The sequence below is a fragment of the Labrus bergylta genome, chromosome 2 (assembly GCF_963930695.1).
Source record: "Labrus bergylta chromosome 2, fLabBer1.1, whole genome shotgun sequence".
Taxonomy (NCBI): domain Eukaryota; kingdom Metazoa; phylum Chordata; class Actinopteri; order Labriformes; family Labridae; genus Labrus; species Labrus bergylta.
The window spans coordinates 13,939,964-13,965,779 of record NC_089196.1 but is presented as its reverse complement, the minus strand read 5'-3'; the positions used below and the strand labels follow the sequence as shown (position 1 = coordinate 13,965,779).

Sequence of the window (25,816 nt, the reverse complement as noted above, 5' to 3'; positions counted from 1 at the left end):
CTGAGGTCAACAGTGCCATAATTACTTTAAAATGTCAGCCCGCAATAAAATACAACAGTTCATCTGGCAGAAAGCAAATTAGCTTTGACCATGCCGTAATTACCCTTTCCTGCAGAACCATTAGAAGAGATCAAATCTTCACATTCTCTGTTTGAGGAAAGGCCATCAGAGTACACTCCACCTGACAAGGATGCACATTTGCCATTTTGCAGGGGTAATTAATTGTCCTCATAATAGAAATTTTATATTGGACTTTGAAATGGAAAAAAAGTGTAATAACCTGCCAGTTTTATCTTAACCACTTGCTGACAACCCTTTGCTTCTTGCTCTTTCACCATTCCGTCTTCCTTTTTTTTCTTATCAGAAGAATAATCTCTATGATCAAATCTTAGAGCAGAGAATCTCCTGCTCAAGTCCATTTCCTTACTGATGGTAAATCTGATGTCAAGGCACTGACCTCCAGCAACGTTACCATGTTTTTAATGCTCATGAGTTTTATATTTTTTAAAACTGCTCCATATATATTGTCAGGTTATCACATGAATTCTGCATTTAATGCTAATAAAGGTTATTTCCAGCCTTCTTTATGAAATAAAAATGAGACCTCCATTTTATACAGCCCCAGCCTAAATAGTTGGGATGTTGTCTAAAATGTAAATGAAAACAAATGATTTTCAAAGATCTGACACCACATATTTAATTAAAATAGCCCAATGACAAGATGTCAAATTCAATTGATTTTGGAAAAATTATATGCGCATTTTGAATTTGATGACAGCAACACTTTTTGTCATTTGAAAGTGGAATGTTTTACATTTCTCGCTTAATGCAGGATTTCAGCTGCTCAACAGTTCTAGGTTTACTTTGTCTTATTTTATGCTTCATACGGCTCCAAACATTTTAAATGGATTACAAGTTGGGACTGCAGAAATGCCAGTTCATCACCCTTTAACTACAGAGCCATGCTGTTGTAGCACGTCAAAGATTGTGGCTCGGCATTGTCTTGCAAAAATTAGCAATGCCAGTTCGGTTCAGCATTAATGCCGCTTTCACAAATGTGCAGGTTACCCATACCATGGGCACTAATGCAACCCCATACCATCATGGATGCTTGCCTGAACTGTGTTCTGTTGATCTGGATGGTCCCTCTCCTCTTTAGCCCAGAAGGTGTCAAGGAGTTCCAAGAAGAGTTTAAAATTTGACTCGTCAGACCTCAAACCTTTTTTACACTTCCCCTCAGTTCTTTTCAAATGAGCCAGGACCCAGAGTAGGCATCCAAGTTTCTCAATCTGGTTTCTATACTATTTCCTCTGTGTTTGGAATAAATCCAACTGGACTTTAACAGTTTCAGTTCAATCTGCACAAGTAACTGATCATACATCCTGTCGGAAGTTGCTCCCTAGTGGGGCTCTAATATTTCAGACAAAACTTTGTCACGCACCATTATTTACGAATGAGAAAAACAACTAAGGAGGCATATTAATGTGCAGTAAGTTACAGCAAGATAACCTCCCGACTTTTTTTTCATAGTTGTTGCATACTGAAATATTTCTTGCCATCCCTGCTAATTAAAGAAGTCATGGGTAAACTCAAATACATTAACTGCTCAATCCAACACACAGTTTTTTGATTAACATATCATCTTAGTACCTTCAAAACAAGGTCCATATATAATTTCCATTAACCAATTTTCCAAGTTGATTAAACAGATTGGAAATGTAGTGAAATTAAAGAGAATTGCTCTACAGTACAGGAGTAAAGACATTAAATGTTACCTGTTTTACCACATACATGGAAGCAATGTGCTATCAGTCTTTGTGTTATGTTAATAAATACTATTGTAAAGGATTTGTGTGAGTTCAGGTGCTTTTCATAAGGCACAGTTACTGGGCTCTGTAGATGATTACTATCATGTTGAATTGCATTCTTCATAAGAAGCTGTTATTTTTTTGTGATTAATGTCAGAGAAAGAGGGCGATGTTTACAATGTAACCAAGCAAACCGAATAGAGATTATGTATGGAGTAACCCAGCATGGATGGAGGCCCAAAGTAGTCAATATCAATATCTCAGGTAGCTGCGCAAGATGCCATACTACTGCTGCTGAACTGCTTCTGCTGCTGAATCTGAATCTCAGCTCAAGAGCATTGTAACCTTATCAAATTAGCTTTGGGCCCAGTCTGTCAGCCAGTGCTGCTGGGTTGGCAGCCACCACCATGATTAGTCATATTGAATTATATATTCAGAGCATGTACGACACCTTCCACATCAACACAATACACTCAGAGAGACTCACAAACACACACGCACACACACATAGCCTCAGACCTACTGTAGTGAGAGAGACACACACAAATGTACACAGTGATGAAAACAAGCACACACAGAAACACACACACAGACAAGAAAAACACACACTTAGGTTTCTGTTTTGGAACAGGGTGATGCGGATGTGCGTAAACAGGATTAGGAGAGACGGTTCCACTGTCACACAGACCTCCAGATTGTAATTCTCATGCCTCTCTGACAGCTTGGCACAGCACTAAGTCACCTAACGTTTGCCTTGACATGAAATCCAGACCTGGGCACAGATGAGGTTATCAGCGGGGGGAGATGTGTGGGAGGAAACGCGTCTAGTCCTATTGGGAAGACTGTTGGGTACTAATGCCTTGGCTTGGTTGACTGAGGGTGCAGAAGAAGAATGGTACAGGGTACATAAAAAATATTCACCATAACTGCTGATTTAGATTGTGCTCTCCCAACACACGTGTGAAACCTATCTAAAAGTAGCTGACAGATTACAATCCTCTTCATTAAATTTATCTCTCGCGACATAAACTTTTAATACTCACACCAGCCATGTGTATGGGACTTCCAGGGCAGCTTAAATGACTGCAACCTGTAATTACTGTTCCAGCACTTGATTAGAATAATCTGATTGCAATTATTCAGTGACTTTAAAATACAAGCCTGGAGCTACAGAACAATAATTCAAGGGCAGTGATTGGGAACGTGTTTCTTTTTTGGCTGTAAAATGACGTTTTAATCGACACAGAGTGAAAGAGGTTCCCTGCTAAGGAGCCAGCTCCCTCAATTAAAGCCCATTTATGAAGTGAAGGGGAAGACGTTCCGCTGCGATGTGGAGTTAATCACCAGGCAGACACTTACTGAGTTCTCACGGATCAGGGAGCTAACCCCTCTAACGTGTAAACAGGCAGAAAGGCAGCACTCCAGAAGGGCCACCAGAACCCCGACCCTGCCCCCTCAACCCCATCCACATATACACACACACACATATATAGATCTCAACATTCATATCATATGTTAATCTAATAATTTACAGTATATTTTCTTTTGTTTAAAAGTCCAAGCTTACAAGGAATGTTTTGTCATAAATTACTCAATTATATGAAAAACTCTGAATCATTATTCTCAATCAACATACACTGGATTACATTCAAAGCATGAGGAAGACGTGTCAATTATCCCCCATATTCTATGCAGCAACAAAGCTGGATAATTGATTGCATTTAACAGACAACTCTAATGTATCTCATCACTCTAAGGAGTCTGTTGTATAGTAATTAAAAAAAAGTTGTACAGCATGAGGGAAAGGTTTTGCCCAGCTGGCATTGATTCCATGGTCAAAGTGAAGGACAAATATGGTGACTCTAATCTTTTTCTAGGCCTCTAATTTGCGGGATTTTATTTCCTCATTCTGATTTACCTTAGGAGAGGCGATTCTTGTCCCTGCCTTCGAGGCTGACCCACCCTGGGTGATTAACAGAGCTGATTAGTCCCTCACACACACTTCTATTTGTCCTTCAGCGGTCATTCACTGAATGGGAATGATAAGTGCACACATACAGTGCATGTGCATATAAAGATATGAAGGAAGGGCCTGTGTGTGCTTACCCTTCTAAATGGAGAGACTTAAAATAAAATCTAAATTAATGTCTATTGTATTTTTGAAAGCTTAATTGTGTCTTTCCTGCATTATTCTGCTTCATAATTGACAGTGCATTATTAACAAAACGTGCTACCAGGAACACATTAATCAGTATTACACTTCCTTAACCTCAGTAAGTGGCACAATAAGAGACATGCCCTTTCTAATCAGCTTCATTGTGTTGTGTCACCTCAGCTCTAACTATATCACAGAGAGTTCAAAGACCTCACACTACATGTTATTGCTGAAACCATCTTTAATCAGCCGCATTGGTCTTTGTTAGATCACGGGGGTCTATGTTGTAATGAAAACGCCAGCTAGCTCTGATAGCAGCCTAATTGGGAGATAATGAGCCAATAACATCAATGGCTAATGACACACCAAGTCTAAGTCACACCTCCCTCAGGCCACACAGAGGCTCATTCACCACTGATGGAGAGCATAGCTAGGAAGTCTGACAAAGCTCGACCATGCTCTGTACAAACAGGCAGCCTTGATGGCTTCATTATACTCATAAAAGCTGCCAATTGACGCTTAAAGGTGGTTATAGTGCACTCCAGCTCACGGTAAGACATACAGACACCTAATCTTGAGTACAGTTCAGATAAGTATTGCATTATGGATATCATCAAACTACTTGCAAATGCAATTTCATGATCAAAAAAGAGAAAAATGTTTGCTTTAAAAAAGGACTTTGGGGACATTGCTACACTGTGGTGATGTGAATATTATGTGTAGTTTGTTTGTTTGTGTGTCAGAGTATAAGTAGGGGGGGGGGGCAGCTTAAGCGCTGTATGAGTGTGTGGGCGTGGGCACCAGAAAGTGGGTTGAAGGGGGCTGAACTTTTGTCAGGTTTCAACAATGAGCTAGCTAACAGTAAACAAGCCTGATGATGCATAATCACATTAAGAGAGGCACCAAGCATGGAAGAACGACCCGGCTAATCCACACTGTGCTAGCTCTGTAACCTGCACATAATCCTGGAGAAAAGGAGCAGGGTTGAGAGGGAGAGAGAGGAGAAAATGAGAGGAGGAGGACCAATAGAGGCTTTGGAATTGAATTACTCTATGTAAAAGATTTAGACCAATTAACCAGGTGTTCAAATCTCTGCTCTGTTGTAGCTTGCATTAATATGTTGGTGTGATGGTATTTTGTGCCTCAGTAACGGGCTCAATTTTTTTTTTTCGAACCAGAGAAGCATAAAACATGTAAAAAAAAAACACAAAAGAACTAATGTTATCAGGATATGTATTAGAATCGATGCTCAATAGAATAAAAAATGGTTTACACACATATTGGCTTGGGATGAAAGCATTTATTACCAGTTACTGGGGGGGGGGGGGGGGTCGTGATATCACAGACATCACCTGTGTGTCTGTTTATTACATTTTGTATGTCCACTCAGTAGACTTCGTTGAATATTTTGGATCCTTGGGGCAGGTAGACAAAGCCTCTGATTATTTTTAAGTGTTTTTGAATGCTGTGTCAAATGGAGCCACTGTGATGCAAGACACATTTTAGACATTGTCTGACAATTAAGTCCTATCGATCAATCAATCAATCAATCAATCAATCGAACAAACACCATCATCACTGTGACTTATGTAAAATATTTTGTGACTTTAACCACTGACTTTGAATCCTAGCTACTATCATATTCAGAGACGATTGCAGGTGACCAATAATAAAAATAACCAAAAAATCTTTGAAGTTACAGCCAAGAAAAGTAATGTATGATGGCCGATTTACTTTAAATATTGTAGTCAAGTTAGAAGACAAATGCTGAGTAAGGAAACAAACAAACAATAGGTTTCCTTGAAAATCTTATTTTGCAAAAAACACAGGAGAGATTAAATGAGGAAAAATGACTTTGTGTTAAAGAGCATAATGTTGAACTTGCACTAAAATCATAAGCAGAACTCTTTTCACTTCCTAAACTTTGCTGAGCTAACTTTTTCTGCCAACTCCTGTACAGCTGAGGGAAATTCATCATTGTCAGCCGGTGGATCAAAAATGGAGAGTGGGTGAAAATGACAGATACAGAAAAAGTAAAGAAAGAGAAGGTGGGTGGAGATGATGAGGAGGGGAGTAAGGATACAGGGAGATTGGAGCCAGACAATGAGCAATGGTAGAGATTGGTAATGTGCATGTATGTGTGTGGATGGGTGGATGTGAGTGGGAGGAGTAGGTGTGTGAGTGTGTGTGTGTGTGTGTGTGTGTGTGTATGTTTAAGAGAGAAAGAGAGAGTGAAAGGTCCTTGAAAGTATATCCTGGGAGCCGGGGCCCAGCTGGACATTGAGAACACCGGGGTGACTATGCCTGCCCTCTCTATCCCTCTATCCCTTAGTATACCTTTTATAACCTCTATGTTCCTCTTTTCTCTTCTCATGCTTTTCTGTCTTCTCCTTTAGCGTTCAACTTTTAACTTTCTATACACCCTCAAGTGTACTAATATACTGAATCTTCATGAGTTCAAATGACCCTAAAACCACTTCAATTCATTCAATAATAGAAGCCATTTCTCAGGTGATGCTAAAATCCTTCAAGAGAAAGCACAATTAAGCTTAGAAAAATATGCATGTTTAATGCATATCTATCAATAATAAATGTAGTTTTCAGTTTCCTTGTACTTGACTAAAAAGCCTAAATGATAAATTAACAATCCTGTAATGACGTTGCTTCAAGATTTATTTATTTTTTTTGTCACAGAGCCCTGACAAAACAGATATATTTTTCACATACTGAGGACACAGTAGCATCAATACTAAAAGTTCAGATAGAGTCAGAGGGTTAACAAAATCTAGTTGGCACCAAATCCACCAACGATTTGGCAGGCACTTTAAACTGAAGTAATTGCCAAGTAAACCAAGTTTCTTTTTTAAAGTCATGATTCCTCAGATGTTGTTCTAAAGCTGCTCTGCTTTCTTTAGAACACAATTATTCAATTATTTAAGTGAGCAAAAGAGGCACTGTATGTTCAAATGAAGGGGGCATGTTGAATCCCAATCAAACCTGGATACTTAAGTCCAAAACTGGGTTCACTTCACTTCATTAAGCCGGATCACCACTTCAAACATTAAGGACAGAGAAAACTGAACAAACAAAGTTTTTATCAGCCAGCCACAGACACAATCCAAGTTAATCTTAGGTGACAAAACACACACAATTGTACACATACATACATGCAGATAACTACAGATACCCTTTGACCAGAACACGTGTGTCCCAGATCACGGATCAACTGTGTTCTGTTGAACTAAAAGTAAACGGTGAGCGTGGTGGCTGCCGTTCTGGTGTGTGTGTGTGTGTGTTTGTGCAGCAATGTATGATGGTTTGTCAAAGCGATGCTTTGTCATGTGGACATCAGAGGAACAGGGAAAAGTAGCTGCAGCTACACCAAATGCGCTTAGTTTCATGCATGACTGTTGAGTATGAACATTTACCTGCCCTGTGAAATGTACTCACCGAACGGAAAATCTAACTGATTTGGAGTTTGGCATGTGTCAATTTCGGACCCTAGTGCAGTGGGTGCAGTCTGGTTATAACATTTAAATGATCTCTTTTGAATTTTGATAAGTAAAGGATATTGCCCTAATTCTGCTCTGCATGCATCATTTGGTGTCTTCCTTTGGACATGGAGGATGGATTTACAAATCTATAACATCCCTCTGGTATTACAACCTCCCTTCTTCAGAAACAGTTTGGTTACATCCCCTTAGATTGTCTTTTGTTTTCCATTCCTTGCGTTCACAATGTTCCCCAGCCTTTCTTTCTCCTTCTACCTTTCTGTTGGTGTGTATTGGTGTGGTTATGCTCTCCCGGCTCTGATGCCTTGGCACACCTGAATGCAATGAGCTCATCACCGCTTCCAGTCAGCTCACCTGCCTCATCAGTTCATCAGCCTGCAGTACATCTACCCTGGCTCTTTATATATTCCTTGCCAGACTGTTGTTAAAACCATGAGTTCTACATCCCTCCTGAATCAGTGTGTTTTATGCACTAACATGCCCCTCTTGTGTTCCAGGTTTGGTCTGTCTCCTATACCAACCTGTACCTACTAACTTCTGAGCCAACAACCATCCATCTCAGGCCTCTCGCTAATTCAACCTTCCCTGTAACCATCACCTACTCATGTGTACCCAAGAAACCCACTTCCATTGTGAGCCCCTAAATTCAGATTCCCTGTTTCAACAAAACTCCAGCTCCACATCTCATGTCCTGCATTTGTCCTACATGTGTTTATAACACCTAGTTTTATGAACTTGGCCACTGATTTCTTTGAAAATGTTTTTATATACACAGGGAGGACAAAGTGATGTTAAAAAAGGGGAGGTAAGTAACAGACTGAGAAGTGAAAAGAAAAAAATGCTGAAGCAATTAATGTGAAGTTACAATAGAGTATGATGGGTGGAGTTAAAGCCTCCACAGGACTGACCTGTTTCCAATAATCAGCGAGGAAAAAAACATTAAGTCCCTGAGAAAAAGTGCAGTTTTCACACTATAGCACACAAAGAGGAGGAACAGCACACAGATGAGAGAGCTGGCCGCATCGCACTGGCCCACTTAAATTTCAGTTTTGATTCACTAAATGTGTTATTTGACTTGGCAAATGAGCTGGTGTGTCCCATGGAGCAGTAGGGAGTCTAACCAGGACTTTGCCAAGTTTGCTGCAGCCCCACTGAACAGCCTTCGCCTTGGCTAGCTGGTGACCTTAGACTTAGTGGGTGGTTGACTCTATGGTGATGAAGGGGGGGGGGGGGGGGGTTAGAGAGAGGAACAATAACAAATAAGTGTAAACTCCAACAGCCAATGAAATTCAGCTTTAAATTCTAAAACTCTTCTCTCAATCCCTTAATCAACAGGGAAATAGAAGGTTTTGTGATAAAAAAAAAAAAATAAAAAAATAAAAAAAGAAAGAATGAGAGAAAATTCCTCAAAAAGACCGACAGGAAAAAGAAGAGAGTGAAGCTAACACGTAAAAGTCAAAGCCACAGTTGTTAACACCGGTCTGGCTTGCCCAGGTCAGGGATTTGTAGAAATAATGGGACTAGCAGGGATGGAATAAATTTTTTGTTGCCTTTTCAATCCTGGAAATAAAGACCATTAGACTTAGTGGTATACACTGTAATGTGAAACCAAAATAATGCAATTATTATAGAAGTGGAAAAATCCTATAAAACCCCTCAGTGATTGGCCTCAGAAAGAAAAGCTATTATTTCACATTTCTAAGACAATAAATCATTGGTTATTATGGGGACTTGTCAACTGAAATGACTTTCTAAACTCATGAGCTATATATTCAACACAAGCAATTAAAGTTGGATATAGCTGATCCCTTATTTGGCTTTATGATATACAAACAATAAACTGCCTCAGCTAAATAAAACACAGTTTTACATTTTTGTGATATGCGCCAATCCCATTGAAAACATCATTTATTACTTTCCACTTTATTCAGTGCAGCTTACACAATTCTTGGGTCCTCTTTAAGCTGATATTTCATCATGGCTTTCCATTAAATACAAACATGATGTGATCATGTGCTGTTTCATTTACAGCATGGAGCACAGTGAGGTCAGTGCTATATAAAAAAAAACAGTCATGATAAAGCCTTGCAATTAAACTTGATGGTCTATTTTAATGCCTCTATTTGCACACAGAGTTAGCCAAAGATTCATGTGTACTGTTTGAGAGGTTCAGACTTGGGGGAGGACAACTCATGACAATCCTAAAAAGGAGCCATCCATGCTTGCCAACATGATAAACCTGAAGGGAGGAGCCCCCGGACACTGAACTCCATGAAACACTCCTCGAACAAACACATCTTGCCATCTTAAACTCCCAGGAATTTGAAAGATGAGGCCTCGCACACCATCCTTATGTAGCCCACTTTGGGAAAATAAAAGAGAATCAAAACACTGAGTCAGGGAGAGATGTTGTGAGGAGGACAGGAGGAGAAGAAGAAGAAGAATAATACCAGGGTCTAAAGATTCTAAGGTTGGATTTACAGAAATGGTGTCTGGCAGCGTGCGCGGGGTCAAGCTCTGCAGGCCTGGAGCTCCAGTAGCCATCTTGGCAGCGACTCCTAAAGTGGGGGAGAAAGGGGGTGATGGGGGCGCTTTACAAGGTATATCAGTCTGCTGGGACCCATCATTTCCTCTTTCCCACCGCTATACAAATGCAACTTCTATTTTTTCTTTCATACAGTTTATCTTTGATCAAAAATATATGGCTCAGTGGACCAGCAGTGTAAACACAGCCATACTTTGGAGCAGAAATCATTACTTCCTGTAGTTATATTTACTATTAGGATGATGATACTCAGAAGGGAATTGGTAATCAAGTCATCAGATGTTGTACGTAGTACTCCCAAAAAGGGCAGAAGGCCACTTTCTGCTTCCATTTGTTTGTTCACATAAAAAACATTTGAAAGTAAAGGTTCAAACCTTGGTTTCAAACAACAGAAAACAACCTAATTTCAATAGCCTGAGACATATTACGCTCCCTTTAACCTTTTCTTTGTCCTTCTTTCTAGCTCACACACACGCACACACACGCACACACACACACACACGCACGCACACACACTGTAACTCCCATTTGTGGGGCCTCCTACATGGGAAAAGTAGACGAGCCATGAAGGCATACAGTGTTGATCCAGCAGATAAGCTGACCATTTGGGTTCATTTATCAAGGAAAACCTTTGCTCAAAATGTGATCCCTGTGTGTGATGGAAAGCCTTCTGACAACTCTATCCCATTCACGTCTCTGTGGTTCTTGGCGTGGTTACCCTGCAGAAATCCGAGCAGTGTTATTACAGATCTTTAGTGGCCTACGACAGGACATTAGTTAAAACAAATATGTAAATCTGGGTAAAGGAGGGGCTCTGAGGAGAGCCTGAATGCAGATAAAACCACGTCTAGGCAGGCAGAGAAATTACCTTTACTGTCTTCACACTGCATAACCAGTTATGATGTGAAAATGAAGACAACCAGCGGCGGATCAGAGAGACAGACAGTAAATAAAACCCATCTGGTAAGGGTCTCTGTCTCTCCACTTTATAAGCTGAAACCCAATACACAGATCTGAATTCTGAACACCGATAATAGCTGAATATTCATTTTGGTACAAGCGGAAGACAAACATTCCCGTCCTTAATGACATCTCCAGGGAGGAAGTTCATTACACAAGGTTGTTACGCAACAAAACCCTGTCACTTTCAGAGGTCAGAGGAGGTTCACACAGCTAACATTAGTGCAAAAACCCAATGGCAACTGGGTTAGTGACACTTCCTGCATGAAATAACAACTTTTAAAGAATTGGGATACAAGTAACAACACTCTTGTGGTAGGTACCAAAAAACTTGTACTGGCCTACTTAATTTGAGGCAGCAAAACAGCATGATTACAACACATTAAGATTATGTTGGCAGCCAGAAAAAGGAGCCAACTATAGCCAACAGTAATCAAAACTGTCTTGTTAATATTTGTTGAATGTTTTGGTTCAATACATAAGTCCTGAGCCATAAGTATTTTCAAGTCTTATAACCCTATTCTGGGTTTATTTTTCTTAAGTCTTATGTGGAAATCCAAGCAAGTTTAGTTTTAAGGGACAATAATCAATCATTTCTATATACATCTGGAAAACAGCACTAAAATTGCCTTTTTTCATCCGATATAAACATTTGCCAACGCAACTACAGTAATGCCAATCCCAGTATGTTAGAAAAATGTGAAGAAATCTAAAAACAAATTTCATAAGAAACATTAATTTAAAACCAGTTCAGTGTTCTTTAAATGGTTAATAACTATTGTGTGAACTTGATTACTGACTGAAATCAAACCAAAACATGATTTGACATTTAATATTTAATCAACAACAAATGTATAAAATAATCAAGGTAATAATCATCATTTCTTTTAGTTGGCTGTGTTTTTATTCATTATTATGAATATGCTCAATCTTTGTCTCTATGGCGCTGAAACTCACACTCAAAGTGTGAAAAGAAATTCCAAGTTTTGTTGAAGTGTCTCACAGTAACAAGCATGTGTTATGTATGCATGTATTAGCGATGGAAGGTGTGTGTGTGTGTGTGTGTGTGTGTGTGTGTGTGTGTGTGCGCGCGCTTGTGTGTGTAGTGTACCTGAGTGTGTGTGTCTCTGGGAAGACACTGTAGCTGTGGATGCACACTGTAACATGCACTGATTGATGGTTGCTGTCCATGCAGGCCTACATTTTTTGAGTGGATTGGAGTCATAGCACATGAGCAAACACAAGACGGAAGACTGTGGAACTCTCCACTACAAAGAACGGCAAGACTGTCTGCTCCACATACACATGCCACACAAAAAAAACCAAAAAAAAAACACATCGTCACACACACACACACACACATACACACACACACCACACCCACAGATCCACTTCCCCACCTCCATTGCTTGAAGATCTACCTGCCAGCTGCTGCCAGTCGCAGGGAAAGATGGGCTTTGTTGGTTTTGTGAAGCCCACCGACAAGACCCCCCTGGAGACTGCAGGTCTCCAGCACCACAAGCCTCAGCCTTATCCACTCCACCGCACAGGCAATCTGTTTTCTATATTGCCAGGCTGTATCACTGTACTATGCACTATAGAACAGCAATTGAGCAGGAAATTAAGTTAGGGGATCGGTATTTGGCGGAGGAGAACAAGCCGGTGTGGTCTTCCCTCTCCACATACAAGGATCATTAAATATCATACGAGTTTCTTGATAAATTTCCTCCTATCCTCTTTCTGCTGTTCCCATCGACTCACTCTTTTTCCTGTCTGTCTCTTTCTTCCTCAATTTCCCTCCCATCATCTGCCTGTTTCTCTCCCGTCTTGCTATGTTTGCAGAGTGTATGAAACAAAACATCCTAATGGATGTTTGAACAGCTTGAGATGTGTCGGCCTGGGAACTACCTCCCTGTGACAGGGAGCTCTGGCAGGGAATTGAGACCACTACAAGGGGAAAATAGGGGACATATTTCTTTCTCTTTCTCTTTGTTTATTTCTTTTTTCTCTCTCTGGGTCCCTCTCTTCGGTCCCCCTCCCCTCTCTGTCTATTTTCTCTCATTATTTCTCTGTACATACAAACAGAGTAGAGCCTAAGCTTTTTCTTTTTTTTTTGATTAGCAGATGTGGAGGATGTGTTTTTTCCTCCATGTTGTGTTTTTTCCTCCTCTTTCCCTCTGTCATTTTCTGCCTCTCTCCTTTACTTTTTACCTCTTAACTGTTTCAGGGAGTGTGTGAGAGTGTGTTTGAGTAGACAAAGTTAGAAAGTGAGCAAAGGGAAGGAAAAGTACAAGCTAGGTCACGGAGTCACAATTCAACACTTGATTTTCATCGAAGCAGCAGCAGAGAAATGAATACCAGCGTGCACATACACATAGGCCTACTTACGACCAAGCTTTTTTTTTTTTATACAACTATGAATCCTCTGTTTTATTACATCGTATTGAAGTGGACTTTAAGTTTCTTTTATTAATTTCTTAATCATAAACCTCATTATCAAACTAATAATTAACTTATACTTCAAATTACTTTTAGGTTAATTTGGGGTATTCAAATGCCCCAGATCTCAACTATTAATAATATGTATATTCATAGAAGACAATGATTCCATTGCTTCCTCTCTACTTTTATGTGAGTGGAACTGAAGTTATTTGAATGTGAATGACTTCAGTCAACCGCTGCACATGTTGCAATGGATACATTATTATGTGCTCATAAAGTTTTAAGACTAAGGTTAAGATGCCTTTAAAATGTATGTTTTGTGATCTAACGTTTTAATAACTAATGAGGCACAGAACGTTTTCTTCATTTGAAGACTGACATTGTGAGTTTCTTACTCGTGTTATGCCGAGACCAGACAAAGCAGCTTTTCTGCATCCATTCTGAAAGAAAGCAGCAGACACAGAAACACACTCACAAGGACAAAGAGCTCTTACAGCTACAATCTGAGGTTGATCAGTGGTGTTGACAGCTAAATTAACAAGTGCTACAAGCACCATTACATTTGGCTCCTGATTGTGTAACAATGGATAGATATACCAATATACTGTCAGACAGCTAGTCAAATAAATCAATATCTATAAATAAGCGAATGAAAAGAGAAAACATATATTGGTCTGGAGGTGGATTTATGACCATCATCGGGCCACATGTAACACACACACACACACACACACACACACACACACATGCACACAAGGCCGGTGTAGTGGTCAGGTTAGTGAGAGGCAGTTAGTGAGATAAGGCACCAAACAGGTCTAAATCCCTCCTGAAGGGGTCTTGATAGACAGACAGGCCACCATTAACAATGCGGTGGCTTGTGAGAGCAGCAGCTGATGGAAAGATACCCTGGCATTTGCTGTGTTAAGAAGTGGCCCTTAAAGATTTCACACTTCCAATTTCTTTGAATTATCTGCCATCTCTAGCCTGTCACTCAGCCTGACAATCTCAGATTCATGCTCACTGAGGCACTGTGCTGGTTATTGACAAAGCAATCGGCTGTGATACAGCAACGCCTGATAAAACATTAGTCAACCAAAATAGCGCACGACTCCAGAACCACCTCCAACATGGACGAATGATCACACTTGTCTTTTTAAATAAATGTTTAATTGTGTCAAATTAAACAAGCCGTAAACACCATATATTGAGTGTAGTTTTGGTGCCATTGATTGTGTTCTCACGACTTCAAATGTGAATCCAACGTGATTTTAAATTTTGCGACAGCAGAGCAAAGATCTCTGCCGTGAATCAGCATTTGTTAGATTGAAGCATACAGAGCAGAATGGATTTGTTAAGGTCCACCTACGGCAGTGTTGACAGCCCGCGCTGTTATGACACTGAACAGACTGCTTATCAGATCTTTAATGGTTTGATTTGCTTGCTGCTCCAGACAGGCCATGATAGAAATATCACAACATCCCCATTACCCTCAGCATTCAGTACATAGTGCACCGCCTGTGCTTTCTATGAATTATTAAAAGCAGACAGATTACGCTGCAAGGCTGGAAGTCTTGAGGCATGCTACAGATGCTGCAAAGCAAAACGGTAACATCAGAAGTGTGTTTTTGTTCTTTTTTTAAGGTAGGAGGAGGGACTTTTTAGAGGCGTCTGCATCAGATTAAAGAGGGTGGTCGTTTGGATAACAAAAAGGAAATAATGGGCAGGGTTTGGATGTTTATGTGTGTGTGTTGGTTCACATGTTTTGTGTGTGTTTGTGTGTGTGTGTGTGTGTGTGTGTGTGTGTGTGTGTTTGTGTGTGTGTCTGTGTGTGTGTTATGAAGGATGATGGGGGTGAAGGGCATAGTGTCGGGGCTTGTCTGACATGTGGCCTGGTGGGTTGGCTGGATGGTTGCTTCGCTGTCTAGATGGCTGGTTGGGTGCAGCCGAGCTCCAGCCTGGCATATCTCTCTCTCTCTCTCTCTCTCTCTCTCTTTTTCTCTCTCTCTCTCTCTCTCTCCCTGGAGTGACGGGCTGAGACATTAAGACAGGCGTTTTAATTAACTGTGCCACTCTTCCACCTGCTGCCCTCAATATGCTCCGGCCCAGGCAAGCTGTCTCTCATGTCATTGACTCTCTTGCTCTCTTTTTTCGCTCCATCTTTCCCATCTCTCTGTCATTTTTCTACTCTTCTCCATTCTTTATCCCCTCTTCTTTCCAATTTTCAAATCTCGCTCTCCATCACTTTGACTCTCTCTCCCTAACCTCCCCTTTCAATCCCTTGTGCATCCCCTCCCCCGTTTGACCCTAATAAATGAAGCCTCATACCAATAGATAAGGCGATTCCATGAGGCTCATCTGACAGAATTAGCCAATTTCTTTTTTGAACTTGGAGAGAATTAATTTCTACATGTGTCCTGTTCTACTGACCCTCTAACTACCCCCACCCCACGCATCTCTTGCACACACATAAGTGCACACACACTTCAAATCTATCTGGTAATTCAGTTCTGCTCTACACTCATCAGGCTATTCATTATGGCCTGATTGAAGATGGATATTTCTGTTCCCTCATGACAGAATGGAGCTAGGGATCAAACTGGGGACATTACGGGATTTAGAGGAACCAGCGTAACACATAGCAGCTTCATGTGTATGTCTGTAAGGTTGGAAATGATGGCGTGAACACATGCACAAAAAGGTACAAATTAATAGGTGTTAATGTATGCCTAGCAGTTTAAGAATCTTGTTTAGTGCTGTGACGCCTGTAGTGTAATCGTTTAGATCATAAATTGAGAATTAATTCAACAGAATGGAGCAACAAATGATCCACTTTTAGCAATTAGATTGTACTATACTTTTAATGGGGTTAATTATAGGCGGTGTGAGCAGCACAAGAAAATGACTCTACAAAGTGTTGTATTGAGAGGATTAATGTCTTCCTTCAGAGTTAATGCCAGGTCTTGGAGATCCTGCTTAAACTAACAAATGACCCAGCTCTGGCTCCAAGACGGGGCCTCAGATGAAACCATACTACAGCAAGAGGACAGCACATAGGGCCAATATATCAGCCTAGCAGACAGGGCGCATTCATCTGCCATGTGAGGAGAAGTGACTTTGAAGATTGCTGCAGTGAGGTGAAAGAGTAGCTGTGGCCTCAACCTTTGTGTTTATGTTGCCGCACTAGCCCCGGGAGAGCTCTTAATGAATGATGTGGATAGATGGACACCATAGCTAAAAGCACAAACTCACACGTCTGTGTGAGGGCCAAGACACACACCAAGGAGTCACGCATACTTTATGCTGAAGTCGTGGACATGTCTGCATGTACGGTACATTGGAGCGTGAACTCTATGTCTGGTTGTAATATGAGCAGAACAATGTATGTAGCAGCAGGCAGAAGGTACTGCTGCATTTAGTAAATGTAAAAATGTTATAAACTGTGTCGCACTGAGGGATTTCTCACATACAAGAAGACTTACCTGTTAGAAGCAGGCAGTGCCAGCATCCTGCAGCAATGTATTTCACTGGCAAGCTTGGTACTGTCACTTCCTCTGGAAACATTATGTTCCTCTTAATGTTCCCACATGCCCGTCCACAGCCCCACTGAAACATCCTGCCGTCACCTGCATGTAAGAAAAAATATAATTATCAAAGTTTCCAGTTTGAGTATTAAAGTTATTATGTGATCAGAAATGATTTCAGAATTAACATAACTGTTAAGGTCATTGTCATAATATATTTTTCGAAACAAAAATAACGAACAAGGGAATCATATATAACGAGGTATGTTTAATAGAATATCTTTTGAACGCTGTAGTTTCTGCATTAATTGTAAAGTATGAAACAGACCTCTAACCCCCTGCAGTTCATCTTGCATCTCTCTCTCTCTCTCTCTCTCTCTCTCTCTCTCTAGCACGCCTCTAGGAGCATGTTGTCCTTGTTGTGCTGCTGCTGCTGCTGCTGCTGCTGCTGCATGGGGCTCCGGTGATAAATTATGAATGCAACGCAAAAGCTGTAAAATTTGTTGTATCTTCCATTATCTTCATGTTAAAGGCCACAAAAGCTCTTCAGTGAAGTCAGCCATTAAGAAATGACAGGTATTGCTATCAGGCTTCTTTATAGCCTATTACCTGCAATGACAGCAGCTGCTGCTGCACCACTGTACGGCCTATCACATTATTTGCAGCTAAAGTCAGCTACTGTGTCATTTCGCCTCATTTTCTTGACAGTGCTATCATAAATCCATTGGGCTGCAGGGGAAACTGTCGACTACCTCGATTATCTTCATAGCCTGAATGAATTCTGAAATGTATGTAACAGGCAATGACTGTTATGGATCAGGAGCCAGGGCCATATTCTTGCTAACTCTCTCTCTCTCTCTTCTTGTCTGTCACTCAGGTGATGTGCCAATCCGGGGCTTCAGGGCTCAGATATTCACATAAAATTGAGTTAAACAGGTGAACTTTGAAGCACACGGCGACGGCTAATGAAGAGTGACGTCAGTTCTCTTCTTGTAGATCTTTTCTGGCTGATTTGTGTTTCTGCTTTTTATAGAATATAAAATAAAACATAATAGTTGTAGGGCAAATAATATGAACCTATTCTTGTATTTTGGTTTGTACTGAAGAAAGAAAAGTTACTGATACAGATCATGTAAACTGTAACATGAGTTAAATTAAAATGACTTCGTTTTTAAAGAGAAATATCTTAATTATTATGAAAATTAATGCAAGCATGTTGATTGAATTTTGTGTCACTGCATATCTGCACAGTGTATTTCCGTACCTGTCAGTGCAAGATTGTGGTTTGCCCCACAGGTGACCTTTGACACATGAGCCACACACTCCACAAAGCGAGGGACAACCGCGTTTTCATTGGAGCCACTGCCAATTTGTCCATAATCATTCTGCCTGTAGGGAGAGGAGTATAAACACATGATTAAAAACATAATTAATAACCCGGGGGCATCATCTTCATACTGTTTTATCTCACGTTAAACTACATACAACACCAGTCCCCTGCATGAAAATAATGCACATACTTCAAATTCTATAGGGTAAAATAAATAATCAATTCAATTAAACTATTGCGGGGAGCAAGTTCCACTGGGAACCATGGAACATATGTGTTTTCCTCCCATTTTTACGAACCCTCTTTGTGACAATAACGAGACACAGCCCTATCAGAAGTGAAACACCTCGCTAACTAATTAGACTCTCAGGCTGCAGTCTGACAAAATGAAAAGAGAAAAGTGCTTGAAGGAAGACTTGCTCTCCCGCAATTTGCATCTGCCACTTTTTACTGCATCTGTTCCAAGTGCCATTCAACGTTCTCGTCCTCCTTTTGTTGGGAAGTGTTGAGCCCCAACTATTTAAGCTCACCTCCTACCTACCCGGAGCTTTGTTCCTTCTCCTCTGCAGACCAGTAATGAGCCAACCGCCACAAAACCGTGAGGAAATTAATGACTCATTACGGACGGGGCCTAGACCACTCCACAGCCTCTCCTCCTCCCCGCTCCACCCTACATACCCGCATGTAATCCTCTCTCTCTCCCCCTCTTTCTCTCTCTTACTCTCATCCCTTCAGCCCATACAGAAAGACCCCAACACCTCCCTATCAATTAGAGCCTATTACAGGGCTCCCATGCTAGCAGGGCAAAGAAAGAAGGCCTTCACAGCTCAAGAGTGTGTGTAGGAGAGATTGGGGTGGTTGAATGAGGAGCCTAAGGTGCTCCTTTCACACCCTTGCCCTTATCCATTATGCCAGTCTGAAGAGTCCCCCTAGGAGAAACGTGCAGCCCCAAAAAGACTTGGGGATGAAAATAAGTCAAAGGAGGGATTCTTGGTCACACCTTTTCCCTCCAGTGTCAAATTATATCATAACTAGTCCTTAAGCGAAGGAACATGGTCACAGTGCGATTCCTTTGACGTGTATGTTAGAAGGGATGAGGAGATCTGACTAGAATGTATTCATCATACCATCTGTGTCTATTTTCATGGACGGCCAGACAGAGACAATAACAAGATAAAGCAAATGGTGGACAAGCACCTACACATGAAAATTCATGTGGTTATTGATTTCTTTTAGTTTCATTCCCTTTTACCCTCCATTGCATTCCCCTCGGCAATACCTTCATATTCATGGCACTGACGGTCTTTGTTCAGTGCAAAAAACACTGTTCTACATTGCCAGCACTTTAGAACATCTTTTCTTTCCCCCCCCTTATAGGATATGTATCAGCTTTTCATTCAAGCATTCTATGCTCATTGGCTTTTGAAGCTATGGTGCATTTCAAGGCAATCCCTCTGAGAGTGAATGGGTGAGATCACAGGGGTTTTGAGGTGGTTTAGAATGGCAAATCCTGCTGAAAGTGTCATTTCCAGTCAGAGACATCAATTTGGTGTGTGAAACAGGGCCCCAGGAGAGCCCGGTAGCCCGAGAGATTCCTGACAAGAGCAAAGGGCCAGGGGATCAGCTCATGTGCACCTGGATAAGACATGAATTTCACGGAGCGCTTTAAATACATGGAGCAAAGTGAGAAAGGAGGACGAGAGGAAGAAACATGACAACTAAAATAAAAGAGCTGAGAGAGTCTAAAAAGACAGGGCTCCTTTAATTTCACTTCTTACGGTGTATGACGAGGCTTTGTATAGCAGAGAGTAATTCATGGTAATTTCATTAGGCATGTTTGTTTGATTGAAGTTAAGAAGACAATAAAACAAATAATTATTCATTTAAAATTAGAACTTAGACTTTTACATACAGTTTGAAGACAAATCAGATTGGTAGTGATGCAACTAATGTCCTTTATGACTGAAACTATTGTTTACAGCAGTTGCTTCCATTAAAAAAAAAAAAACCTAAAGCAAGAGTCAATCAATGACCTCCATCTGGGGGGATTGTCAAAGCTCATAAGTATGGTTAATAGTGGGATATTAAAACACTGACATGCACAAACTAAAACTCTAAATTATTGGCAGCACTAATTCTGGCCAAACTGTTTTTTTTGTAACTGTAAAACAGTGTACATAGCCAGTGGTATTAACTCTAATATAAAGCCTCAATTAGCTAAAGCGAGTGCAAAATGGCTGATAATTATTGCGCCAGCTCATTAGACTTGTTTTGACACTAAAACTACTTAAATCACTGCACAGGCACAGACGCAAATACACACATGCAGATGTTGTGAGTTCATTCCCATAATTAATGAGGTAGATACTGTACAGGTCAGGTTTTTCATGTTTAGATGAAAAGCTAAACACTTCAGTCTAGATTTAATAGGGTCCTACCATTACATGAGCAATTTACAAACCTGTATATGGACAGTAAATCTAATGAACTCATAACCTGTACAAAAAAACAAACGGCCAAGATTGCCAGGCAGTACAGTATGTCATCCTACACCAAAGGACAACAGACAGACCTGAATCATTTTATGTTTTTTATTTAAAAAGGGCAGACTACAGCCAACTGAGCACGACATGCTCTCGCAACTTTTAGTCTCAGAATGTCTCAAAAAGAAAGAAAAAATGATGATAGAGATGTCAATACAAAGTCATTTAACTAACACCAGGCTAGTTACACCACATACTCCACTTATTATGTGACAATAGTTGTTCATGTTATTCAAAAATGTACAATAGCAAGGCAATGGTCTGCTGTACCTGCTATACATCTCGGCTAATAATGACACAACCTCCTAAGAAATAAAATCCTTGGGGCCGGCCATGAAAGTTTAAGATTCAATGCGGTAAAATACAATGTGCCATAAAATATTAATGTGTGTGGTAAAATTATGCTGGTGGTAATATTTTAGATTGCGGCTGTCTGTAAAAGAGGCATATCTGTATTTATTTACAAGCAGGGATAGTGGATTGGGGACTTTGTTTGAAGCCATGTTTATGAATATCGACTCAGGCTCCTAGGTAAGTGGCTATAAATCTGTGAGAGGATCTTTGTAAAGTTCCCTTGGAGGACATAACTTCAGGTCTAACCGCCTCCTTCCTTCACTTGACTTTTAAACATTTAGATGTAGGCCGGTCGACCGCAGTTAGAACTGCTTCTAAATTATGAAGAGTTCCATTTTGAGATTCCGAGTGTTAACCAATCAAAGTTGATGAATTGAAGCGATAGATTCCTTCAGAATAGAAACAGCAGTGTGTTTAGACCTTGATATGGGGTGTTTATGAATTGAGGGAATACTGAAATGGATTTTTGCGTAAACTGCTGTGTTCCAGATGTGAATTGTATGCACTCAAAGGAAGATATCTAAATCCAGGAGATCTACAGCAACACACCCACTCTACCTTGAATGTGCTTAAAACAGACATATTTGCTATTCATTATATCTTAAAGCATTTAACTTTTCCGCCTGATCTTCCTTTGCTCGTCTCTTTGGGTAACATGATGAAAGGTGTGAACTTCTTGAGGCTGAGAGCATGACCTGTGCTAATGAGAGGAGCATTACTTGCTGTATGATCAAAACGACCGTGCATCTCGTAGCTCACATCACCCTGGGCTATCAAGACCAGCTGGAAGAGTTCTATAGGTCCATGTTGGATGAACCTTTCACCTTTTTTCCCCCTTTTTTTTTCTTCCCCATCTATCTGACATGTTTATCTATTTATTTAAGTTCAAGGATCTGAGGTTCAGATCACAGGAGTGATTGCATTAGTAATGGTGCTGCAGTGGCTGACCGTGAGATGATGGACACAAGAGGTCGGTATCCTCCGGCTACGATGAGCACATAGGAGTCAGGATTAAGAGAACTGATTTCTTTCCTGGTTGAGTTCAAAGGGCTCAATCAAAATGTTTCAGTGCTGAACTCTTGCCCCCCCCCCCCCCCACTTTAAATGCAGAATTAACTATCAAGTGGTGATAAGGCCTTGTGAAAATACTGTGTTGTGTTTTTTTGTACTGCTTGGTGATGAACGCAGCAACAGTTGATGTGACCATGCAATAATAAATGACTGGAAAGCTGCATTGATCCAGCAATTCCACAAAAAAATAGCTTCCGCCAGAGCTAAAAAGGAGAAAATTGACAACGCCATCAAAGTCCCACCTCTCTCTTTAACTCTGCTTTCTTTCTTTATTCATTTCTTCTGGTCTCCATTTCTTTTTCCGCAGTGTGCCTCCTACTTTCTCAGGGCTAATCCTCAGAGCCTCTTGGTTTATGTAAACCCTCAGCTATCTCTCTCTAGCCATTCTGTCCCTGACGTTAGCTGACACGAGGTATCAGTTCACACCCTAACCACACAGAGAGAGGTGTTAAACAAGGACTTTGGGACATGTCACAGCACACTTTAAGGGCTTCACAGTGATACAGGAGGAGTTCAGACATGGCAGAGTTAGAAAAACGTCTTCACTCACATACTGTATGGTGTACAAAAGCGACTCAACATACCGGTAACTAAATTAATGATATAACTTAGCGGTCCATCAGTCCCATAAAAACGATAAAAAACAACACTTTTGCATTTCAGTAATAAAACCCTGATGTCGATTTAAGGGAATAACATTTGAGTTTATTTTAATTTTAAGTGTAATATTCAAATTCATCAGTCTCCGTCTCTCTACTGAAGACGCAATTATTGTATCCTCTGAGATTTAAACCGCCTTTTCCCTTATAGAATTTTTTTTTCAATTATGATCTTGTAGTTTGCTTCTGCAATTTAATGCAGTTTCACTTTATAAGTCTTCATTATCTGTTGAATGTTACTCTCATTAAAAGTGATATAGTAAAGACAGGGAGAGAAGCTAAATAAAAAAGAAACAAATAAACTACATTAAGAACAGATCCACTTTGTGATACATTTCTTTAGACTGCTATCACTCGTTTCATTTCTCATCCGCTATGACAAGCTATGGTAGCAATTCTGTATTTAGAACTAAAATCATCCAAGGCTAATACGTTTCACATTTTAAAGATCTTCATACATGAATCCTGACGGTTGAATCCACAAGATGATACTGTAGTGGCTCTCAAGACAAGAGGACCCATAGGAAGGTGTTCAAGTAGCTGCTCGAGTCTGTGACAACATGTGCCAATATGAAAACGACTCCATGGTCAATTTAATTTCAAGTGTTGAAAAGATTGCCCAATGTATTACTGCTTAAAGTGTTCCACGTCCATAAAGTTAGAGCAATCTCACAGGGATTTTTTTTCCTTCACTCACTTCCTTATTTTTACTGAAAACCAAGCGGAGCCCACACCACTTTAAGCCAGTATTTGCAGTTAGGAACTGGCTGTTGTTTTCCAATGAGCAGAGCTGTGCTTTGCCTTTGCTTTTTTTTTTTTTTTTTTCAAATTTATTTAGCTGTAAGGCAGAGTGTGATAAGACAGAACGAAGACTTCCCTCATAACGAGGCACATGCCAAGTCTGACATAATCCAATCTGGTCCATTTTCATCAGCTTTTGTCTTCTGTTTTTTGCTTCTCTTTTGGACTTTCCTTTGGTTCCAACGATGGCTCAAAAACCTGAAATGACACAATTCGGTCGCACTTGTATGGCAGTGAGGCTGCAATCCAAACGGCTTTTCTGCAAAGAAATCCTTGAAGACCCACACACATTTAAATCTGGCCCTGGGGGCAACAGGCTCTAAACCACTGAGATAAAGAACCATCCAGGCCAAAAGCAGAAATATATATTTTAAGGGAGGGCTTACCATGGCAACAAAAAGGCATGTCAAACTTGTGGAAAGGAAGCATTTTGACTGAGGAGTAAACACAGACCAATGTGCCCGTAGGAAAGCCTAGAAATGCGCTCCGCATATTAAAGGACCCAGCCTCACACATGTATACAGCAGAAAGAGAGACAATGGCGGTAATAACAGGCGAGGCGTCAGGGTGCGGAAAGACGGTTAAACGGTCATTTGTGAGAAGAAACGCAACAGGGCCTAATAGAGGCTGCGCCAACGGCAGGGTTTGCAGAAAAACACAAACAACATCCTCTTAAAAGTGGTATTGCACCTAAACAAGAAACATTTCCTCCAGTCCACTGGTCTGCAGTGAATCAAAACATTAACCGTTTACTAAGGAAGCTTATCTACTGTATCAACACCTGGTTCATCAGAGACTCCAGATGTTTCAGTAGAAAGTGAAGCACCTCAAACTGTATCGCACTGCAAAATATTTAGATAAGAAATTAGAAAAGTGCAAGAAAATGTAGGTGAGAATACGTAGCAGGAACTTTCAGGAACAAATGGAGGATAAAGTGATCATGACCAGGTGTGAGGTAAAAACACTGTATGAGTGGATCCTTTTGGAAACACTATCTTGGACATTCAAAGTCCTTAGCCTAATATTAAGACAGAGAGATTACATCAGCAACCTGCTTCTCTGTGCCATGAAGTTCCAGCTTCATGAACACCCAGAGTAACGTGGTATTTTCATCCCTCAACATCTGAAGACATCAAGAAAATTAAACAGTGAAGTAAAAGGAAAACAGGAAAGTGCGATTCTCCACATATAAAAACCGTTCTATATTATCTTTTTCAATTCACCCCCATGTCGTGAATGCTTACATTTCCAGTGTAAACACAATCAGTGCCGTGCAGGAACGATGAAAAGCCGTTACTTTTATTATGGGAGAAAATAACAAGCTCTCATGAAGGGATTGATTGTTTTCAAATCATAGATCTTTGTAAGAGGAGTGTAAAGTAGAGCTAAGTCTCCATTATAGGACGCTGCCGCTACATTGCTTTTGATTTTCTGTCAACATCCCTCTTACCAACCAAGCACTGTATTTACTAAATGCATCGGGGGCCAAGAAATGGATTGAATATATTGTTCGTCTTCTGCAATCCAAACTGTGTCAAGCAGTTGGAGGTATTGCAGGTCTTTTATTCTACATGTCTCACCCTGCCAATGTTTATAGATACTGTAGGACTCCTCTGAATAGTTGACTGCACAATATGGGTGTAGTTACAGCAACAAAACCGAACATAAATTAACCGTGAACCATGCAGGCAGGCAGGCGAGCAACTCACTCCTGCAAAGCTCTTATGTGAGGATTAGACGCAGAAAAAGGGGTCCAGAACCAAGAAAAGTGCTCCCCCTAACATGTCCCCCAAACAAATCACTGCCTGTTTAATAAACATGTTGTTGTTGTTTCTATTTGTACATCTCATGTTTTACACCCATATTGTGTTTTATGATGGTAATGATTATTGAAATGTTTGTAACCAATCCAGTGCATAAAATACGACTTTGAAAAGTAAGCAGGCATGGTGTTTCATAATAATGTTTATAATAACATTTTATGGATGCATGTTTTAATGCCTGTTCTGTTTTTTGGGGGTTTTTTTATATATCAAACTGTTTATTTACAATCATGTAATTCAATTTTCAAGCCCAAGGCCAAAATCACAACCGTGCAACAATAAGGCCTATATT

At 40.4% G+C, this 25,816-nt stretch overlaps 1 protein-coding gene across 1 annotated transcript in view; it reads right to left on the bottom strand.

Annotated features, from left to right (window-relative positions):
- The window catches only part of LOC110001478 (uncharacterized), a 222,303-nt gene that overhangs the window by 167,203 nt on the left and 29,284 nt on the right, over window positions 1-25,816 (bottom strand). Inside the window, exons 2-3 of the mRNA XM_065965363.1 lie at window positions 18,208-18,332; window positions 16,902-17,045 (exon numbers count right to left, since the gene is read on the bottom strand). Coding sequence (XP_065821435.1) covers window positions 16,902-17,045; window positions 18,208-18,332 — 269 coding nt within the window. The remainder of the gene's footprint in view (window positions 1-16,901; window positions 17,046-18,207; window positions 18,333-25,816) is intronic.